The following is a 23,432-nucleotide window of genomic DNA, read 5'->3' as shown; positions in this document are numbered from 1 at the left end:
GAATCGCCCTTAATAACAACGTATTTTCCCACAAACCTACAAAGAGGTATTTTTCGATATTACGAACTGAATTCGACTCCTTATAAGGCGAGAAGGAATTCTGAAACTGCAGGGAACATAAAATTCCTCATTACGTCAGTTATAATGTATCTTGGTTCGCATAAAGCTCGTTACAGGTATTACTTTCGGTACCAATAGGTATGTTATAATTGATATTTGCTTTGAGAACGTAATTACCAACTGTGGGAACTGATCGATTCGTCTCACTGGTTGCACTGATTATGATCCAGATCAGATTTCTACAAAATTAACCGAGCACATCTTTTGGTTTCTTGTGGAACTAATTACAATTTATTTTGCATTCAATTATTTTTTTATGTTACGGATAGTTATCAGATATATGGACATGTTGATTTGACCGTCAAAAATGTCTATTTGAAAATTCAAATGTATATTATTCTTTTCATGTCAACAATTTTCCGAGAATGAAATCTCTAATAGGTGGCCGGTCAAATATCTGTAGATAAGCATGTTTTGAATGTGTTTACTCAACGTTCCCAAAACACTATATATTTAGAATAATTTCCGGGAACTGAAGATGGCAAAACAGTGTACCTTTTGAGTTGAATTCAGTTAACTTAACCTACGCTTAAGTCGCTAAGATTATACCTCAGTAAAAACCTTAGCATAAGAAGAAACTTTATGGGTTCAGAAGTCATTAATTAATTGATTCGAATCATATCCGAGTCAACGTTCATAATTTGTAAGAACTGTATCAGAAATTGGATATCGAGGTTCCACAAGGTTGTGTTTTTGAACCAGTTCTATTTCTACTCTTTATTTAAATGACCTTTCAAATATTGATATCGGCAATGGGTCATTGGTCATATCGACCATACTGCTCCACAAGGTTTTGTTCTTGGAATTGTTATATTTGAATGATCATTCAAATATTGATATCGGCGGTGGGTTCACTATATTTTCGGATGATATCACCATAATACGGCATATTGAGGATATGAGGAACCAACATAACACAATTTATATGACATTTCCGAATTCAAAGAATTATGTAATCCTAACTAGCATTTATTCAATATAAAAATGAAACAATATTCTGTCAATTTATTGTGAATTACCAGAAATATCCCATTTTGATAACATCATTATTTCCAACATCCTGTTCCTAATGTTTAGAAATGTATGCTTTAGTTATGATATTCAAGTGAATTCGAAATCAAAACTGCAAAAATGGTTGTCATTTTTGGGAAATTGTATCTAATAATAATCAATCAAATTCTATTTTTACGCACTGTTGACACGCACTGTTCGCTGTGTTTGCAAATTTTTACTTGGCCTTCATTATATATTTTCGTTACTGAAAGCCTAGTGCACAAAAGCAATGGTCTTTATTATTTAGTTTTTGGATTCACTCGCCAGAGCAACATATTGATTTATTAAATTATACAATCATTTACCGGTCGGTGTTTCAGAAGAGAGAGGAATTCTAGTTTTGTGACGGCTTTTCTTAATTTTAATTATCTATATGTTAATTAAGAAGTTATAAGTTATTTCTCTTTGACAATAGATAGATTGATTGGCCCACTTCCTAAGACTCTTTCTAGAAATCGCACGCACTTTTCATCACAACATATATTTGAATAGAGAAACTGGTGAAATTTACTCCAATTTACTTTCTATGTGCGATATAAATTCTAGAGAATCTCAGTAATTTCATGTTGAATTGAACTGATTATGGTAATCTCTCTGTCTCTCTCTCTTTCCTGTCTCCTCCACTCTCTGTTTATCTACATTTCATTACATTTTCAATAGTTGCATTTTTATTATTTGCATCATAAATGAATTGAATACGAATTCCTTCTGCTCCCTACGAGTAACCCTTACAATTTTTTGTGAGATAGGTAAGGAGCCGTTCTGTTCCATATGAACTCATAAACATCGCACATACTTAGGGCATCGGCAAAGATATCAAAGCAACAAACGTTAGAAAATCAATCCGACTGGACTGCCTGTGAGTAGTTCTGAATCAACATACAGATCGTTTAGTTTGGCAACACCTCCTGTCATTGACAGGTGCGGTGAGCGTAACATCAACACGGCGGTGACGTCACGTCATTGGCGCCAGGCGTCCATCTGCCGGCGCCCGTGAGGTGCATGTAGATCGATCATACACACCTGGTACCCCTCCTCTGAGTTATTCGCCCTCGTTGCGAAGACTCGCCAGGCTCAACGTTCACCAACCGCGAATTTATGCGCTTCCAGACGACGTTAATTTTTATCTTGTCGAAATATTTGAAGTATGCATTGCCGATGTATCGGACGGGTGCTCCATATGTCCGCCTGGTGACGCTGTTGAAGAATTATTGACAAAACAAGAGTTTGCATTGCAAGAGTATATTTGAACGAGTCTTATACCAAAGTGAATGCATCGGATGACTGAATGTCACGCGTTGTGATTCACACTTGCTACTAGATAAATAAAACAATGGGAGTTGACAATTCACATCGCAACATTCGATTTTTTTTTTCGTCAAAGTGTACATACTTGACGGTTCGATATTTATATTTCAAGTTATTTTTTGGAAGTAGTGCCTCCCATAAAGCTTCCACTTTTATTACCAAGTGGTTTCAAGTTTGAAACTTGAAACTATGGCTCCAGAGTAAAAAATAAAGAGAAAATGGGGTCACCGATTTCTCACCCCCAGTATTTGCATTATTTTTCTTATTTTTAACTTCTTCGTCAGTTATGACACTGAGTTTAACATATATTCAGTTTCTTGTGTCTGAGAAATACAAATTATTATAGTGTATAGTTATTTTATATAGTAAATATAGTACTAAAGTTTACAAATGCAAACGAATTTTCAAATATTATTTTCTCTTTACTACAGACCATATCTATTTCACTGATGGTTGCTGCAGCCATGCAACATGAGCATATTTAACAAGGTTTTTGTTCACGATCTTCTTATGCATCACTCTTCTTGGTAATGAAGATATGAGTCCTCGTAAATGACGCCCTATCCTGTGTATCAATGCCGAAAGGGTGTATGACTCGGAGCCCACTCAGTACATCTGAAGAAACTTTGGAGATAAGGCGCCATGGTGCCACGCTTGATGGACCCAGAAGTGAGCGATTCTGAGTCTTTAGTAGAGATGAAAGTGGACTAAGTAACCCCAACTATCCTCCCTTCAACATCGGATCAAGAGGTAGAGTTTCTCGGTTCTCTAACTCTTGATATTTCTGACACACCTAGGACACTTGGTGATGCAACCAGGAAGCGATATATCACCTCTTCAAGAGCAGAATATCTTATGAATCCGCCTTGCACCAAATTCTTGAGCGTCAAAAGCAGAACCTGTATCAGGATAGGAAACAAAATCTTCCTGTGCAGGTCATTAAAGGCGTAAAAGCCCTGCATGGCTGAAGCTAATGTATCGTCATGTAAAGCAGAATTACAGATGCCCTCATATGGGAAGGTTGCTGCCGTCATCAATGTGGGAATCTTGCACCTTAAACATTCGACAACCTCAATACCGACCGATCAACCGGAATATTGACAGAATTTCATTATGGCTGCCGTGTGGTTCACCTATCTGAAGAAGGTAATCGTACACTGACCATCGATCAGGTTCTCACTAGATTGAATAAAATGTACCATGGATTCTTCGAAAGGAAATTCAGACCATAGTTCCCATTCTATGTGCGTGCCCTTCCGCGGGCCGAACAAAATTTTCAGCGTTTGGCGAAGTTCCCAACTGGTCATTTGATCTGAAAGATATTCACTTACCAAATAAAATAATCGATTTCGCTAAGAAGTTGGATTCATTTGGTCGTGTTTGAATAGATGTGAAACACAATAAACACTCGCGGGTTACAGTAAAGGGTAGAATACAGTAACTCACTTGGGATCTACCGAATCACCACAATATTCTTTGCTTACTTCTTTTCATGTTCTCGAGAAGTAAATTGTTTCAGAACCGTACAATCGAAACTGACCCTTTATTGGTCGATATTATTGAGTGTGCGGGCTACTGTTTTTTAATGATATCAAAAAATATGACTTCATTAATATTTAATCATTAATATTAGCTGAAAAATAACAATTGTATTAAGCAAAAAAAAATGAAATTTCAATGAAATAAAATACAAGCAACAACCAAAAAATAAAAATAAATTGAACTAATAACGCGAGATGAAATTTAAAAAATTATTAACAAGAAATAAAAATTGAAAATTTCAAACCAAGTTACTTCACGACGTTTCGATTGTTAGTATCCACAATCGTCTTCGGGTGATAACAATGGAAGTCCGAACTAATAAAATATCAGACACCCTACATTTTGTTTTATGAGAGAGGATATTGGCAGATCAAGATTTTCAGATGATGTGGTGCTGCAGGTTTTTCCGGGTTTTCCTGCAGCTGAAAAAGCAAATGCGCCACTGGAATCAATGAAGTCGCCCCGGAGCGCCAATTAATTTTTGTTTTTGTTTTATAATTAATTTCATGATTTGTATTTCAGAATTATTAGTGAATATTTTGTGAAAAAATTCCGAAGTCACCGCGCAATAAGTATACTGGCAAATTATTTTTCGCAAACTATCGTTAAATGTTTAATCTATCCTTTCTCCATGCTATTGAAATTCAGAATAGTAAAAATGCTACAAGTTGGTGAGTAGCGATAGGAGAAGCTATATTTTATTTATTTTTGTCGGGTTAAATTGTGGAGTCCCTTAGCTAGTAATTCATTTTTAATAATAATAATCCAATTTTCACACATCAATTGAAAAATTTGAATCTAATGATGAGAATGGAATGGTTGTTCATTTAATCATCGGTCTGCATACGATTTTTGCAGCAATAATTCAAAATATTGGTAACAGCCAAACAAATCGTAAGAGGAAAAAAATTTATAGAGGTGAATGTCATTGTCACTGCTCATTTTATAAAAATTCTCCTCCATTAAGTTCATAAATCTTGCCGTCCAGAACTTGATAAGCTATTACAGAAGCCAATTACTTGTTTCAGTATCGAAGAGAAAGATCATTTCAGAGCGATGCACTTTGAAAGCGCTCAGAAATTTGCATCGTAGCAGGGCCATCGTGTGTGGTCCATATACGAGTATTCACTTGCCAAGTAGTCGCTTTTTATGCACAATGGAGAGGAGGTTCATCCTCTTACGGCGCGTCCTAAAAATATAATCAAGTTGAAGAAATAAAATTCTGTTCCAAGTCATGAATGAAACCGTCCTCTTGTTGTATAATAAGGTGTAGATAATTTGTCGTCATAACAAAAGATAATAGTTTGAAGTGGAATTGAAACGATATATTCTTTTTATCCAATTCAAATTCTTTAGTTTCCTTCAGATAAGTGAGTACTAAAACAACTAAAAAGTACAAGGTATATTGAAAAAAGCTACGGATATATGGAATCCTAAAATGTGTGAGAAAAAGGGATACGCATAGTAACAAACACAACACATAAAAATGGCGAAATATTAACAGTCGGTATAAAAGTAACATAACAACCATGATTGGAACCACTGGCGTAATATGAATATCTATAATGAAAAATGTTCCTACACTAGAAAACTACAGCACTTTCTAACGATAATAATAATAATAGCCTTTATCACACAACAATTGAAAACTATTTACAGGGTTAATTAAGTATGGTACGAAAGTGATATAGGTGCTTATAATTACAAAGTTGCAATTTGAGACAATGAAGAACAAAACTAAAATAAAAATAAAAAAAGGGACAAACATAAAAATATATACCCATACAATAAAACTATACTAGAAATTTAAAAGTCTCCATGAGGCAGTAGAAAGTTTTTGTACTTCTAGTTCTAAAATGAGGCACACATAAATTTATAAGAGATGAAACCTCCACATTGCTGTGCAGTAATTTGTATAGAAAAATTATACCAGCAAGTTTTCTGCGTAACTCAAGACTTTCTATATTGAATGTTACAATAAGAAATTCATATGGAATACCTCTATCGGGATAGATTCCATAAGGTAACTATAACCATAAACTCTCAATGCTAACTTGGCATGTGTTGCCATTAGATCAAGAACAAATAATAGAATGTCTTAATATACAGGGTGTTTCCTAACTACGGTACGAAACTTTAGAGGGTGATTCGTTAGGTCGTTTTGAGAGAAAAAGTTCTTATGAATATATGCCCCAAGTTGATTCGTTTCTGAGATACAGGGCGCTGCGGTTTAACAAACTGTACTTATAAAATATCATAAACATCCTTACACCGATCTGGTTGAAATTTGCTACAGATTGAAATTATCAGGTCCAGTGGAGTCTCAGTGAGCACCACAGCTAACAATATTGGGAAAAAAGCATGGCACTGACTTGTAGTTTTTTATTCTTTCCGATTATTCAACTAAAAATACAACTTTTTTGTCGCTTGTGTTCTGGAGACCAGCTGACAGTGATAGTGTTGTCACATCAGTGAAAGTCAGAGTTGTCAATTAGCAGTGATTCCATGATAAATAATTTTACTAACGTTTTACTAACCGTTTTTTTAAACTCCAACGCCCTGTATCTCAGAAAAGAAAACTCCGCACATATGTTCATATACGAGAGAATAGAACAAACATAAATAACAATACAGATAGTAGAAAAATATCAGCAGTGAAATGGTTTTTCAACAGTTCTAAAAAACCATGTCATTTAGTACCGGGACAAAGGTGGAGTAAAAAATAAAATAAATATTAAACATAGTAGAACCTAAGGCAAGGTGTGAGTTCATTTCGAGTGTTATTCAAAATTAAAATATGCAGGATATAGGCAGTTAGAAAGAGTTGATATCTCAGGATAAGCATTTGCAGCCGACATTAACGAGTATAGACAGTTGCAACATTGAACTACACGTCCTTGTTACTAACAGAAAGACAGAATAACAAAGTAAAGTATCTTGGAAGTGTACTGAGAAGTATACAATCAAGAAATAAAGTCAGTAATCACAACAAGACAACTCAGTTGGTGGGAACATTTCCAGTGTATAATACAAGATCTTTGAAAATGATATGAAAAACAAAAATAGAGAAGAGACGAAAAAGGGGGAAGACTTAGGTGAACATAGAACAAAGAATAAAATTTTAGAAAAGTAACGAATGAATTGGAGCAAATGACCAAAATTTTACAGTAGTATGGAGAGGAGGCGTTGTAAATATAATGTAAAATTTACCCTATCCAAGTTGTATGTCGAATGAAATTATAATAATAATATTTCTTTGCTAAAAACAACTACAGTAACCAATGTCAACATTACAAGCAAATAAAGAGTTAGCCACATAAAGCATTGCTTTGTATAGTGATCATTGTCATTTTATATGTCACAAAATATTTTTGTAGAATATTAATGAGTCTTGACTATTTGAATTATAATTTCATTTACAAACTTCTTGACAGTAAAACTGAAAATGATTGAATACTTGCACTGTATTTTTACTTACAACATTTCTTGAATATTTCACTACCTGTTAGAATAATGACCACATGAATATATTGTATAATTTTGTTACAGATTCCTGTTTGAATTCTCTGGAGTGGTGCAAGTTAGCTTATTGGGAGATGTCAGATCGAGTAGGTCCACTGTATCCTGTTGAACCTTCGGCTGTGAATGTTTTTAGTGACATGCTCCATCCCGATGGTCTTAGTTTAGAAACCTTAGCTCAGCATAGTTTTAGCCCTACTGGGCCAGCGATTCAAAAAACTAGGTGTAAAATCGGTTTAGGTAAGTTTCACTTGCATTTTTTTAAATTATAAAGGTATATGTTTTTTTTTTCGATTACCCAGATTGTTGGTTCAACGACATTTTCCATTTTGTATATCCTTCATAACCGTAAATCAACATTTTTCACTTCATCTAAATGATAACTCTGCTAAATGACCAGAAGAACAGAAAAGTGCCCCACAACACCTACTATTGGAACACGATGAGGGAGGATATTCCCACATAATATTGTTCATTGAAAGTTTACTGGAAGGTTGAGAGGCATATCCAGCATATTTCATGAATTTGCTGACTACATTATAGTCATTTTGAATTATCCTTAAAGAATAATTTACAATGAATTATTTAGTATTTTTTTCTTGAATGAAACTTAATTGATCTTCGTTATTTACTCAAGCTGGTTTTTTTTGTTTTACGTCAGCAAGAATGTAAATCTTCTCATTTTGTAGATCTGTTCAGCAGTTTTTCAAAAAATATTTTTCTGGAGATGCAATTGGTTGCAATCAAAAGTTCACACGAACATCCAATCTGCCTGTGTGTAAAGGAATTCGTCTGCTTGCTACCAGATAATCTGTAGATGACCTAAGACCCATTACATATTTTTTATAATGGGCAAGATGCATAGGTACAGGTAAAATATGTTTACAAAACACTTGACATTCCGCACTTTTGATAAACAGATCTAGTAAATGATGCAAAGTCACATTGCTTGACAATATCAAGTTATCAATTCAATGTTTACGTTAGTTAATGAAGTGATTGAAATATTTTATCTAATATTTATAAATCAAGGAACTGAACGATTATTTGTAATTTTGGGGGTTGATGCATATGTGGTATTCGAAAATAATGGTTCAATAGTTTCCATGTTGGAATTTTTTGAATTCGTTTATCATTTCAGCCTCTATTTACAAGTTTCTGAAACCAATTAATTTCCTGTTCTCAAAACCGAAAATATAATTGCATTAGTGGTCAGAAGTTACAAACACCGGAGTCCTGGGCTTTTAGGGAGACTTGGCTGGTGGCAAATAAGATGGTAGATTTGAAATGAGCCAACATTGAAAGTCGCCGGAACCAGATGGCATTTATCCAGTAATGCTGCTGAATCCAGCCGCTGGATAAAATAAAGCAAATCAAAAAGTGTTTTTACACTACATTCAGCGCAGTGCTTTTCGCTTCTTCATCTTAGATCCTAGAGGCAAACAATGTTTTTCAGAATTCGATTCTTCCACTATCTATCAACTTTTATACAAAGTTATGTTAATATATCTGATCATGCTTCAATCTCTTCAAAAGGTTTTGACAAAATGAAAACGAATTTCTGACAACACCAGGGTTAATATGCATTTTGATTAGTGGGTTTTTGGGGGTATTGTTGACATTAACTAAACATTTTTTTGTTTTGTTGCAGGAATAACACTGTCGCACGAAGATGACTGCGTTTGGGTGTACAATCGCTCAGACAACCCAATTTTCGTGCATTCGCTGGCTTTGGAGGATCACGATTCTCCTTCACCTACACGAGTACCTGCCGAGCACTGCCTTTGCGTTTACGATTCCTTCAAGGCGGCTCAACAAAATTTCGGATGGAACTTCACCCATCCCCACTTAGGTCCTATCGATCCGAATTCCATTAGGATCAGCTTTGTTAAAGGTTGGGGCCCTAAGTATGCCAGAAGAGAAATCACCTCTTGTCCTTGCTGGTTAGAAATTCTACTCGCTCCATGCAGGTGATCAAAAACTTACGTTTCAGTCGAAAGAAAATCGAAGAAAGAAATTAAGAGAGTTATCGTTATTTTGTTTTGGAAGAAAAGTGTACAAAATAACTTAATCAAATGTGATTTAAAATGCGAGTTTATATTGTACTAAATAGAAGCAAGGCTGACAGATTGAAATTGTTTTGGTACAGAAGGGAGTTGATGAACTGTGCTGTAATGTTGTTTCCGTCCGACTTTTATAATTTTGTACAAGGGAACAGCTTGATTTAGCATTTCGCAGTTGATATAGAAAAGTATATTACTTTGTATTAGTTGGAATCTTGATAATCATGAAACAGATTGAAATATTTTTGATTTTTTTTTTATATCACTCACCGAGAGAAAAAGTTGTGGAAACAAAAAATGTATGCAGTTTTGTAATGTAACAATTTCCTGTTTTCATTTTGTTCGGCAAAACTATTTTATTTTTTACTTGTATTTACAAATTGAAAGTACTTTGCAACATGGCAAGTAACAAAAAATAAAAATATACTGTTGTAAAAATTGTATTTAAACATTTTTAAACTAATTAGAAACGTACTGATGTAAATTATTAGGAATTTATGAAATGCCTTATATACATCTTCAGCTAAGATGTACTTTTGAAGGTTAGACTTGTAAAGATCTTGTATTTTTGGTGCTTCAAGACATTTTCGAAATGTCTGCGTAGTCAGGGACCATAACATTCGTTTTTCACTTTTTTTTTTGAAAAAGCAATTTATTTTTTATATAATTTCAAGTACAAACAATACTCCAAATGATACAAGTTTTCACATAACTGATCAATAAAGTATCAGTTTTATTGTTATTTGTTTTTGGAATTCTTGTATGAAGTAACTATTTTTGCATCAAGTAAGGAAAATGCGAGTTTTTTTTTTCAATGTGATAGGTGGAATGAACATTTTCCATTACATGCTGCATCTGTAATTTTTTCTACGGCCGTTTGGGTCAGTCTTCAAGATACATTTGAAATTATGAATTTTGTTATACCTAATAATTTGTGAATACTTTTTTCTTGTGAAGTCCAAATATTTTCTGAATTTTCAGCAACTTATATTTTCTGTGAAATAGAAAAACCGCCTCACGGAAGTAGAAAAAATCAATTGTACTTAGTATTTGTTATGTTTCATTGTCATTTGTTACTTTTTCTTCTGAAATTGAATATGTCACTAGTCAACTTTACGCTAGGTCCAGCCATCAAACTGTAAATTATAGAGTGCCTTTAACAGCAAATATTGTAAAAATCAAAGTATATTGTACCATAATTGTAGAAATTTGTAATTAATTTGTTTATTATTTATTAACCCATTCAATTATACAATTTTGTATATCGAAATAAATTTAATATAAAAATTTCCAGGATATATTATTTAACCACATATTTAATTTTATTATTAAATTATTGCAACAATTTTTTGTTTTGTGTTGAGAACACTATAAACACAACTTTCCTTTTAGAGAAAGATCCTATTTGATCATTGTTGTACCAAATCAGACCACATATTATTTAAAGTTCATTGGTGTCAAAAAGTCATATATGTCTATTTATATGACGCATAATTATACAACAAAATCAAACAGAATCTAGTCAATTTTATCACAGAAGTACCTAGTATCAAATACTCAAATTTTATGTTTTTAACTGCAGAGTTATGACAATCAAAGTCAGAAAAATGTATATATTGTTCAAAATAGTATGGCACTAATAGGACTTGAAAGTCCTCAATCAATGAATAAAGAATTAATGAAATCAATGAACCATGTTTTATTTCTTGAATTTAGGTGTTAATGCCTCGAATCATTTATACAGTTTCGATCGCTTCTCGGTCTGTGGCTAAGATCAAAAGTAAATCTAGTTACTTGAATCACATAAAAGAGTGTCAAGGTTTATGTTTGTAAACTGGCTGTAAAGTTCATCTGTGTTTATAGGAGAACTTTGTTTTATATGGAATTTCTTCCTGTTGGTATCTGAAAAAAACATATCCTATTTAGATAATATTACCAACACTTAGTGCTGCTCGAATATATTATCACACGAACTACATATGCCATCAAATAGTTCAATTGGCAGTTTTTAATCATTTTCTCTTCATGTATTAATGAAAAAGTAGAATCCAAAAAAGGTTTTTTCCATAAAATAATCTCTCTAATCTTATTTCATAGAAATCGTGTCTCTAAAATAGAAAGGTAGGGTAAAATTAATATCAACACTTCATAATTGTTAAAAAAAAGTCATAAGTATTAAAAAAAAAAACTCCTTTGTTTTATTGTCATTTCGAAATGATCAGAAATGGTATATAGCTTTTGTAAAACAAATATGAAATAAATAAATGGATTCAATTTGAAGTCATTAGACGTTATTTGTTTCCATGGTGCTGTGTATATTCGAATTTTCATGAACTGTTTTGATGTTTCAAATAATTTTTGTGTTCAAAAAAATATTCGAATTCTGATTAAGATATATCAGTTGGTTATTCCTCTGAGTCGAACAAAAAATTTACTCTATTGAAATCATCGAATACCTGAAAATAAATATAGAAAATTGATTCAAATTGTATATGGGATTCAATAATTTTATTTTCAATGAATACTGTTTCAATGATTGAGATCGACTGAAAGAGTTCGCTGTTAAAAACCCTTTGGTGCATTTCTCATGAATGATGTTCAGTCTTTTATATACTTAGTGGGCTCACTAGCATATGAATAATTTTAACACAGTTATTCATAGTTTCAAATATCCATCTTTCAATCCTCTTTCTTCTCTCAACAAATCTGGTATCTTGTTTTTCATTTGATGTACGGTGTTCACATAAAAAAATCATTCATTTGCACCTTGTTAATGGGTATTATAAGGAATGAAAACGTTTCCAGTAAGAAACAAATTTTGTTTTGTCAACATGAACAGTTTTGACTATTGTCTACCTGTCGTAGCACTTCAGTTCACAAAATTAACCATAGGTTTTAAAATCTGTTTTTCCGTTAATCAGCTGCCGCCCCCATACGAACGACAACTCTCAGAAGTTGAGAAACTTGTGCGAGCTAAGGACTAACGAGGTCTTACCTTTTAACGTGTGATTTCTAACACGGTTGCAGAATCATTCCAGCTTCAACCAGATAAATTCTCTCGAGAAAAATATCTGGTCGAGGCGGGAATCGATAACAGTAGGACAAAGTGGGAAAAATTCGAATATCCAACATATTCTTCATCTTCTGAAGTCGCCAACTTGGTTGGTGGAACGTGCGCTTCTGGCGATTGGAAAAAGTGCTCATTTTAAATAAAGAATCTGTTAGACTGTAAAAAATGCAAATTCAAAAGTTTATCACGAAAAGTTACTGCATTATATAAATCACTGAAGAGCACGGCTTACATTGAAGAATATTCGCAAAGGGTAGTTATTGAAATTTCAAGTTCAAATATTCCCATATTGATTTCAATTTAAGAGCCACCGGTAGACAGCTGTTTCAGCCTATTGGGCATCGTCAGTACTGGGCAGGCGGTTCTCGATTGAGGACAAAATGAGAAGAACCAGGACCGCCTGCCCGGTACTGACAATGCCCAATAGGCTGAAACAGCTGTCTACCGGTGGCTCTTAAATTGAAATCAATATGGAAATGATCAAAAAGTTCTATCTATTTATTTTTTGATTTTCATGGAATTATTTTCCAGCAGCTTGACTGCATTAACCTTTCTAGATTTCATATCATTTCTAGAAACATGTGGATTCGTTTTCCGATGGCATTTCAGGTTAGCTTCCCAAATTTCTGCTACCGCAGTTGTCGGTTGATTGGTCAAACCACTAACACTGAGAGAAAAACTTGGCAAGTTGACTTGGGTGTCACACCAATAGGTGGTTCCACTTATGTTTTGCGTTTACACAGCTATTTTTATCAAGTACTTTCTTGGTTTTTCTCATTTTGTCTTCAATCGAGGACCGCCTGCCCGGTACTGACGATGCCCAATAACCTGAAACAGCTGTCTACCGGTGGCTCTTAAATTGAAATCGATATGGGAATGATAAAAAAGTTCTATCTATATATTATATATATATATATATATATATATATATATATATATATATATATATATATATATATATATATATATATATATATATATATATATATACGGTAATATCGATATTACCGTGTTAGGAATCATAAGTTGAAAGGTAAGACCTCGTTAGTCCTTAGCTCGCACAAGTTTCTCAACTTCTGAGAGTTGAGAGTATGGGGGCGACAGCTGATTAACGGAAAAACAGATTTTCAAACAGATACAAATATATCGGTCGGTAGCCAGGCGGTTCGGCGTGGGTGCTTTGTTCACTCACTCGAATTGACTGCCGTGTTGGTCGATGCTTCAAGCCCTAGTGTGAACGATCGATTTTCACTTGCTATCGTCCAATCCGTGTTAGGAATCACACGTTAAAAGGTAAGACCTCCTTAGCTCGCGCAAGTTTCTTATTCTGAGGGTTGTCGTTCGTAGGGGTGCGACAGCTGGTTAACGGAAAAACAGATTTTATATATATGCTTGTTTCATCAAAACTTTTATCACCACTTTCAAAAGTTTTAGGTTATATGCTCACTGTCAACAGTATATGTTTATCGCACACTAAACACTGAGTCATGCGAAGAAAAGAGAGAGAAGCGTCTGCCCGACGAAAGATAATGAGCCTGCCTGCCGCTGCCGCATGCATGAGAGAAAGGGAAGCCAGACAGACTGGCGCCGTAACGCGTTACGTAGCAGTCAACCCTCCCATAAGAAGTTATCACTTCAAAAATAACGATGGCCAGATCCAGAAATCAAGTGACGTGCGGTGCGACGTGATCTAATAAAGCGATAGAATAAAGCGTTCTCGAATTGGAGAAGGGAAAAATGGTAAACGTTATACAGGGGTGGTTCAAAATTTTGTTTTCGAATTGTAGGGAGACGTAGCCCTCACAAAAAGACTACTACCCATACAGATATTGAATTACATCCGACATTTATTTATGCAATGTTCATCAAAGGAGACATTCCCTAAAAAAACAATTATTCACCCATACAGAGATTGAATTACATCCGACAGCACAATCTTCAAAGGGGATGTTTGGATGATACTCGGCTGTATCATATGTGTAGTAGTCCTTTCATTTTAACGTGCGATCCCAATGAGAGACGTATACAGGGTGTCTCAAACGTCAGGGCGCTACGTGTAATGCAGTTGACGTTAGAAGTTGGGCAATGAGGGAGCGAAGTATCCAGCAATAACATATGGCTTCTCAAAATACGTCAGCATGTATTACGTTTTGTGTGCGTTTTGTAGCCCTTGCCCAAGAAATGTTCATATTAGAAATATAAAGTGAAGAAGATTGAAATCAAACATAGCATTCAGAAGTTGTAGTTATTACATGAACAGATAACAATAAAAATATATATCCATCTGCAAGAAATAATATTTTCATTGCATTAATGATGGATTGTTCAGTTATGTTTAATAAATAATAATTTTACATTTTTCGTCTGTCCGTCTAGTTTTCAACAAACTTGAAAATTGTTTACAGTACCTATTTGAACGTTTGAATTCGCAGCAATAAATTTAAGATATATTCCTTGTGATTACAACAAATCGCATTTGTTGTATACCATTCGGGAAGATATTTTTATATATGTATATTCTTGATAATTTTGTTTTTCAAATATATTATTTTTTTGCCAAATTTTTGCATATGTTTTTATCGAAAACTGTCAGTGCTAACATAATGGATTTTTTCAATAACGATGTTGGAGTTTTCAAACCACTCTCATATTTTCAAATCGTAATTTTTATAAAATATTAAAAGCTCTTCTTCATTGTCAATGTCCTCAGAAAGTAACTTTACAGTCTTTACATTTAAAATGATTGAAACATTTCTTGATCAAATAACCAATAAACAACGGGAGGTTTTTCTAATATGGCATCATAATTCGAATGGACTACAGGACAATTAGAAGAACTGCTGGATGAATCCGTTTCTAAAGATGACGATACTTCTTCAACATTAAACAAAGCAAGTGCTTAGAACAAGAGCCTGACTAGCAGTAGCAGATTTCCTCCCAAATTCGCCAAGATCCTCGAAACCATCAATGATGTCGGTTTTTCTATTGTACTCAAGACTCCTCTTTATAGAAATTTCATCGAATATTATAATGAATTTCTTTTCGTAAGGCATCATCGTATCCGCCTTCAAAGTGTTATTCATGAAAATTTTTCTATTGAACCCGGGTTTGCAGCAGAAATTGGTAATCCATGATTTCAAAGTTGATACTGCAGGCAACGTAAATCCTTGTTGATGTAAATATTTATACGTTTTATGTTCCTTATAAAACAATGATAGGGCAGTTTTTTTTTTTATCAGTGGGTGACAATGGGGATTTCAGTTTATGTTTCAACTGCATATTCACAAGAGATTTTGTGAATATGTCTATATCTACTGGCCTACTTGACGTTTGATGACAACCATAAATTATGATCATCGATGAAACATTCCTGCTATATTTCCATATTCTGAATTGATTACAACAGTTATACAGTAAAAATTCATACGTTCACTCTCCTCAGAGCACCTTATTTGGCGTATGAAGTAGATAATACTTAAGACTATCTTCGGGTTGTCAGATGTAATTCAATCTCTATGGGTAAGTAGTTGTTTTTTAGCAAATATCCTCTTTGATGAACATGTCGGATGTAACTCAATGTAATTGTAATTGGGAAGGACAATTTATATTTGAAATAGTTTTTTATTATTTAAAATTGTTACCTTCTACAGATCTATAAAATAATCAGAATAATACATTTACAAATAAATACAAATGTAGAAAGGGCAAAAAGTTACTGCATTTGATAAATTAGCTTTTTGGAAAAAAAATCAAATTTGTTATTAACTTGAATTTGAAAAATTTTGCATATTAAAAGAAATCAGTATCATATGGTGACGTTTTAAAGAATCTATCCATTTTCTTTATCCAACCTAGTTGAATCAAAACATCATAATTTTTAGTTATGATTCGTCTTTTGATGTAAATAAATAAATTATCATTGACACTGATAATATCAAATTGATCGTCGGTGAGATAATGAAGATGGATAAAGTATTCGAAACATCACCAGATAAGTATACAAGTAGAATAGATTTCCGCGGTTAGAAATTTGAACATCTGATTTCGAGTTGAACCGCGTTTAAAAATTTGCGCTGTTCGATGTTTCGGCTTCGACTTTGACATTTTCAGGAAGTAGAAAAGTGTGGCTGTACTGAGAGATACACTTTATATATTCTTGTTGGTTTGGAAATGAAGATTCATATTCCTTATTCGATTTTATAGTTGATTCAAAAACAATTTTATAGATTTAATGGAATACTTACTTCGAATAAGACATTGCGATAATTTTAATCTGAAAAGTCTACAGGGATTCGTTGAGTGATTCTTGACTGGATGAGTCTACGCAATCATCCAGATCCCACATCTCTGCTTCGATTCTGATTGTTTTGTGGATATACTTTTCTCAAGCTTTTTGGTCGACTGTTTCCAGAGCACTGTATAGGTATTTCTTTACTTCACACAGCTTAAAGGTCTCATTATTCCTTGCGATGAATCATTTAACTTGAGTCCAAACCAACTCTATTGGATTCAATTCACAGTGATAAGGCGGCAACCAGTCTTCGCCATCTCACCGGTGACATACCTGACGAATTTTGACTTATGACGTTTAGCCAAGCTGAGGAGTTCCGCTTTTAACATGGTCGATTCAAAAGGAATAGCTTTCATTTGTAACCACTCAGTAATATCTGCTTTCTTCCAACACGACGTCGGCAGCTTCTCTACTCGTCCACTGTGGTAACTTGCGATATCAGTCTGTTGCCATTTCGTCACTATCCAAAGTTTTCTTCAAGATGGGTAGCCAAGTACGGTCTATTTCTAAGGAGCTATTCGAGATACAATTCTCTCCAGACATGAGAATATTTAAAATAGATTTACCTAGTGCTATGACTTTCTTTATTTCTCTCAAATAGTTCCTTCTCCATTCAACAATCTCTGATTTTTCTATTAACATGCTCTTTCTATCTTGCTTTACAAAAGTGAAATTCAGCTCATGTAATACCTTCCATAATCGAGTTCTCCTCGTATCAGGAAAAAAACTGTCTTCACGAATAACTGACAAACCTTCATTTAATGAAGGTATTTCGTTTTTTATGTAAAAAGGGTGTACTGTTCTCCTAATAGAATTCTTGACTTCTTCATCGATAACCGAACACTTTTTACGAGTCGATCTTTTGACACCGGTCATACTCGCGCATTTTTGCACTACTTCCTCCTTACTTTTTATTTCGGGCGGATATTGTATTCTTAAAGAATTATATACATTCATAACAATTGTTTTTTCATTTATATTTAATGGTGACAATTTTGGACGCTTCACGATTCCCGAACAACTATAGTCCGTTCATAATTTGTCGATAGCACAAAATGAGGGCCCAAGTCATAAAACGGTCGTAAAATTCGTAAAATCATAGGCGGAGGTTCCTGAGGTGTTTATTCATTAAATATAAAGCTTCAGTTTATATTCGAAACTTGCCTTGAAAGGGTGAAGTTGTTACGAACGAAAATAATTTTTGGTTTAGTACATTTTTTAATCGCATTTAATTTACGGCTTGTTGGTGTTTCGGCGTCTACGGCAGTAATTAACGTCTCTAATATTTATTTTGCGAATTTTGTGCAGTGCGTGAGTAACTTTTTTTCATATTCCTACAAACATATACGTACCTTTCGTTCCTGCTTGTTTTGTTTGATTGCTTGCGATGGCTTCGTCATCATCATCAACATCATCAAGTTTTACACCGGTACTGTTGCGTACAGTCAGTAAGTCTGTCTATTCACCAAGAGAGAAGACTATTGTTTTGAACGTTCACGATGCTCTGGTTTCTCAGAATCCCACAAACACTGTTCAGAACATAATCAAGAGTTGTGCCAACATGACGGGCGTAGGGGAGTCAACAATATATAGGTTCCTATCAGAAAGAAAAAAAAAAGGTATAGCTAACCCAAATACAAACGAATACTTAAAGAGGGGGAGAAAACCTATTGAAATTGATGAATTTGCCAAAAATGGTATTCGAAGGAAAATTCACGAATTTTTTTACAAAAAAGAAATACCCAACTTAAACAAAATTTTACAAGAAGTTAGAGACGACCCGGATTTGCCTCATGTCGGACGAACCAAATTGTGGCAAGTTTTAAAAGAATTAAATTTCCGGTGGGAGAAATCAGACCGAAAATCACTTTTGATTGACCGGGAAGAGATAATATGTTGGAGAAGAAAGTATCTAAGATCTATACGAAAATTTCGGGCTGAAGGAAGGCCAATTTACTATCAGGACGAAACGTGGGTAAACGCAGGTCATACTCTCACAAAAATTTGGACAGATAAAAATATATCAAGCTCCAGGCAAGCCTTTATGGAAGGTTGGTCTACTGGTATTTCCCCACCCTCTGGTAAAGGCAGTAGATTAATAGTTTCTCACATTGGCAGTGATAAAGGATTTGCTAAGCATGGTTTGTTGGAATTTGAATCCAAAAGCACAAAAGACTATCACGAGGAGATGACAGCTGATGTTTTCGAAGAGTATTTTGATCAGATGATTGAACATATACCACCAAACTCAATTATAGTATTAGATAATGCACCTTATCATTCACGACTAGTTGAAAGACTTCCAACGACTGCGTGGAAGAAACAGGATATCATTGACTGGCTGCGGAATAAGTCCCTGCCTTACGAAGATGGAATGGTTAAAGCAGAACTTTTAAAAATTGCCCGGCAACACAAATCTAAGTTCAAGAAATACGTAGTTGACAAAATGGCGGAAAGACGAAACATCACAGTCCTTAGACTTCCACCCTACCACTGCGAATTAAATCCAATTGAACTCATTTGGGCACAAATGAAAAGCTATGTGGCTAGAAAAAATACGTCATATAAAATACAAGCTATACGTGAATTGTTATATGAGTCTTTACAACATATTAGAGAACAAAATTGGCGAGATGCAGTAAGACATGCAATAGAAGAACAAAAAATGTGGGATCTTGACAATATAATTGATGCGACTGTAGAGACACAACCGCTAATTATTAACCTGCAAGACGACTCGGATTCCGAAGATGATCCTGTTTATTTTGAATTTGAATAGTTTTGTAAGTAATCGTAGTTTATATCATTTAAAAATAGGTATTAATTAAATAAATGTATCTTTTACAAATTGCAAGTAACTTATTATTTTTGAATAAAATAAAGAAATTTTTTTAAAATAAAAATACAGTTTACAGTACCTACAGTTTAAGAATATTAATATATTTATTTATTTAAAGTAACTAATGTTTTAATCATATACTCTACGACACTGGTCACTCATTTCCACTCAAAATACCTACATAATCGGATTAAAAGTTTTATAGCTGTATTGTATTTCTTCAGATACAAGGTGGGTTAGTCGAAAACATCTTAAACTGCCAGTGTTAGTTTGGTTTTTGTTATTATATCCTCTGTATTTCAGTTCTCTAATGAGGGTCAAACTTGCAGTGAGCTATCAACAAATTATGAACGGACTATAGGTAGGTCTAAAGTGAGTGGGTCTATTCGACCCTTCCATGTTGTTTAACTGTTTATTCAACGCGCTCTCGAAGTAAACTTAAGAATATCACGAATACTCCCGCTAAAAAGCCAAGTCATTCTTATTGATGTGTGCGATGTGTCTGTTGACAGTATAATTCAAAGGAATATCTATATATATATACAATCTAGAAAGGTTAATGCAGTCATGCTGCTGGAAAATGATTCCATGAAAATCAAAAAATAAATAGATAAGTACTTTTTGATCATTCCCATATTGATTTCAGGCGGTCCTCGATTGAAGGCAAAATGAGAAAAAACCAACAAAGTACTTGGTACTTTCTTGTAGTAGTACCAATAGGCTGAAACAGCTGTATACCGGTGGCTCTTAAATTGAAATCAATATGGGAATGATCAAAAAGTACTTATCTATTTATATATATATATATATATATATATATATATATTAGTGCCATAGAAGTAGGTACTGCATTCAAATTATTTACTCCCAACGAATTGTATAAATGAATTTTTATGATGAAAATAAAATATTTATTCTTGAAAAATATCATTCATAATAAACAAAATAACAAATCTACTGTTACTGTTTTGAATTCCTGGACTAATTTATATTGACATTTATTTGTAGTAGTTGCTAAGATAAGAAAATAAATAAAGTATTGTTTTTTGACTCTCTGAAAATCGAATTTCAAAAATTATCAAAAATTGGTCATTCGGTCTGATATAAAGATAGCTTATAATTTTAGGTACGATTAATAATTAACATCTACTTTGACAAATGTTAAAATATGTCCAGTAGTAACGAAAACATATAGATATACTGCTGTAGTCTCTCTCATTTCTGAACAGATTATAGATTATATATACAAATCTAAAAGTTTTCAGTAATTAAACAACTAATGTTTTCACAGGTTGGACTCTGGAAAAAGGTGTGTGAACATCAACAAATATAGCCATCTCAATGAATATCCCCAATCTATACCTCTGATATCTATAAATGGAATTTTGACAAATAGTTGTTCTCATTTTTATTAATTTCAGATTGCCTGAATATCTTGTCAAATGGTTGTGTGTGTCACCATTGATTTTGAAAATCAGATTAATGTATCAACACCTTTCTACTGAATATAATAATATTTTCTTTGTTAATGTCAGAACAAAATTATACACTTCCTTTCATTTTATGAAAACGATTCCTGACTCGCATACTTTTTTTAGTACTATGTTGATTACACATTTCCATGTACCTACCTTGAAGGATCATTTTGTACCACCATTGAATATCTACTGAATGAATAGTGAATATTGCTATCCAATTCGACATTTATTATTCGATTATACGAGCAGTGTCCTATCGTCGGCGATATTATGTATGATTCTGTCACATTTACCTTCACTATGTACTGGAAACTCAATGAGTATTACAATCATCTCCCTTTTGATACTTCGATAACTGATATGGATGATACTGAAACCTCCAACCAAGGCCACATTTATCACTTATTGTTTATTTTTCACGATTCATTAACATTGGGAAAGAAAGGTTTTGGCTTTCTACTTTTCCATCTTTATACAAACAAATTCAAACAAGATTCCTATGGCTGGGATTTAATCAAATAAGCGTTATAGGTTGTGTCGGTGAAGGAATGTCATTACGTACTGTTATTGATGACATGAGTAGATTTAAGTCATTCGTGACATAAAGAAGTAATTTTATGAATGAATTGAGTGCTTCTTCTTATAATGTTATCCAGATTGGTGCTGAAGAAACAATAAGGCAAGTGTCTTATTCCGAAACACCAGATGTCCACAGTGTTCCATGTAAGTGAAACTTCACCTCTTTCATATCTGATTCAACTCCTTAACGAATGTTTGCAATACAAAGTGAATAGAGAAAAGTGTTTTTGTATAATTCAATGTTCATATAAAAATAGTTGTATCGAAAGTACTTTTTTATTTTAGTGTAACTCAATTTTTATATGAAGGTGTGTCTATTTCGAAAGGACATTTTTTTTCCAGTTTGTGTCTGAAAGTTTTCGGAATGATCTACACATCTTTGTGCATTGTTAATTTTTTGAAATTGAATGCTTTCTTCCTTTCTATGGAAGAGTCCCAATTTTTTTGTATAAAGATCGGGAAGTAGATTCCAAAACTGTTTCTTCCCAAAAATTAATCTCTCCTAAAAATATACTCCTTTCAATTTGATTCAGTGCCATTGAATCATTGGACAATGAATTCCAATCGCATGGGAGTGCTCGCCATATGCAGACACAAAGGTCAATAAAAAATGATGACATTTTGCAATCCTCTTTGTATAGTAACTCTGGGCAAATCTCATTTCCCGCGTCAATAGATTTTGACAAATCAAAACACCAAGGTTTCTGAGCATCTATCAAATGTAAATAATTTGGTAAATCTCATTCTCTTGTCGAGAATTTTTGACAAAATAAAAGCGAATTGGTGAAAACAACAGGAATTCTATGCATTTTGGGCTCGGCGAAAGGAATACGAAATTCAATGGAAACATCTTGGATGGGTCTGTCGGTATAATTGTAAATAATCGTTTTACCTCGAGGGATCAATTTGTACCACCATTAAATATCTAATGAATAATTACACATTCCCAGGCGCGTCTCTCAGAAACACTAAGTTGGCGGCATAATCAGAAAATAAACTTTACTAATTCCTTTCTGTTATTTCGCCTAACACTGCATAACAGGGTACATTTTCATGTTTAGGTCATTTAATGATTTCTAAAGTGTACAAATTGTCGAGAAATTTCTTGTGAAAGCTTCCGTTAATTTTGAAAGAGTGATTGATACAAAAAAAAAGAAATGGGCTATTTGGAATAGAACTGTTGTAATTCTTCATAGTTCTTATTCCCAGACTTTCGGAAGCATAAAAAATTTTACTGTCGTATACAGATCTCGAGAATATTAAGCAATGTTCTTTTATTTTATAGCTGTTTGAGCGACATTTCACTTTTCAGGTTTCCTAAATTGGACATGTGCAACGTGTTTTATCAACGAGTTTAAATAACTCTTTAATTATGAATAATATTTTTTCTCGCAGTTTATTTCACATATCCTTGATTTTTCTTTCTCCACATTGTCATTAGGGTTACTTCTTACTTCTGAAATGTTTAACTGAACAATGAACAATCAGTTTGAAAGCTACTTTCATGGTCAGCTCTTAAAAATTCGATATAATTCATCAGTGTACTTGGTTCATATGGAACAATAATGAA

The 23,432-nt window shown here is 33.6% G+C and overlaps 1 protein-coding gene and 1 long non-coding RNA gene across 2 annotated transcripts in view; one reads left to right on the top strand and one right to left on the bottom strand.

Annotated features, from left to right (window-relative positions):
- The window catches only part of Dad (Daughters against dpp), a 99,132-nt gene extending 87,839 nt beyond the window's left edge, over positions 1–11,293 (top strand). The window contains exons 4-5 of the mRNA XM_023174708.2: positions 7,573–7,782; positions 9,194–11,293. Of these exons, the coding sequence (XP_023030476.1) occupies positions 7,573–7,782; positions 9,194–9,516 (533 nt within the window). The 3' untranslated portion in view covers positions 9,517–11,293. The remainder of the gene's footprint in view (positions 1–7,572; positions 7,783–9,193) is intronic.
- LOC111518294 (uncharacterized) lies at positions 10,482–21,965 on the bottom strand. Its single transcript, XR_002723943.2, has 2 exons — positions 21,437–21,965; positions 10,482–11,507 (listed from the first exon to the last, which is right to left on the bottom strand). It is a non-coding gene; the product is annotated as an uncharacterized lncRNA (long non-coding RNA).
- Between the last annotated feature and the right edge of the window lie 1,467 nt (positions 21,966–23,432).

Source organism: Leptinotarsa decemlineata, unplaced genomic scaffold (assembly GCF_025532065.1).
Source record: "Leptinotarsa decemlineata unplaced genomic scaffold, Ldec_3_MD MMD2_tig00000199_RagTag_RagTag, whole genome shotgun sequence".
Classification (NCBI taxonomy): Eukaryota; Metazoa; Arthropoda; class Insecta; order Coleoptera; family Chrysomelidae; genus Leptinotarsa; species Leptinotarsa decemlineata.
Note: the sequence above shows the minus strand (reverse complement) of the source record. Positions and strands in the feature narration are given on the sequence as shown.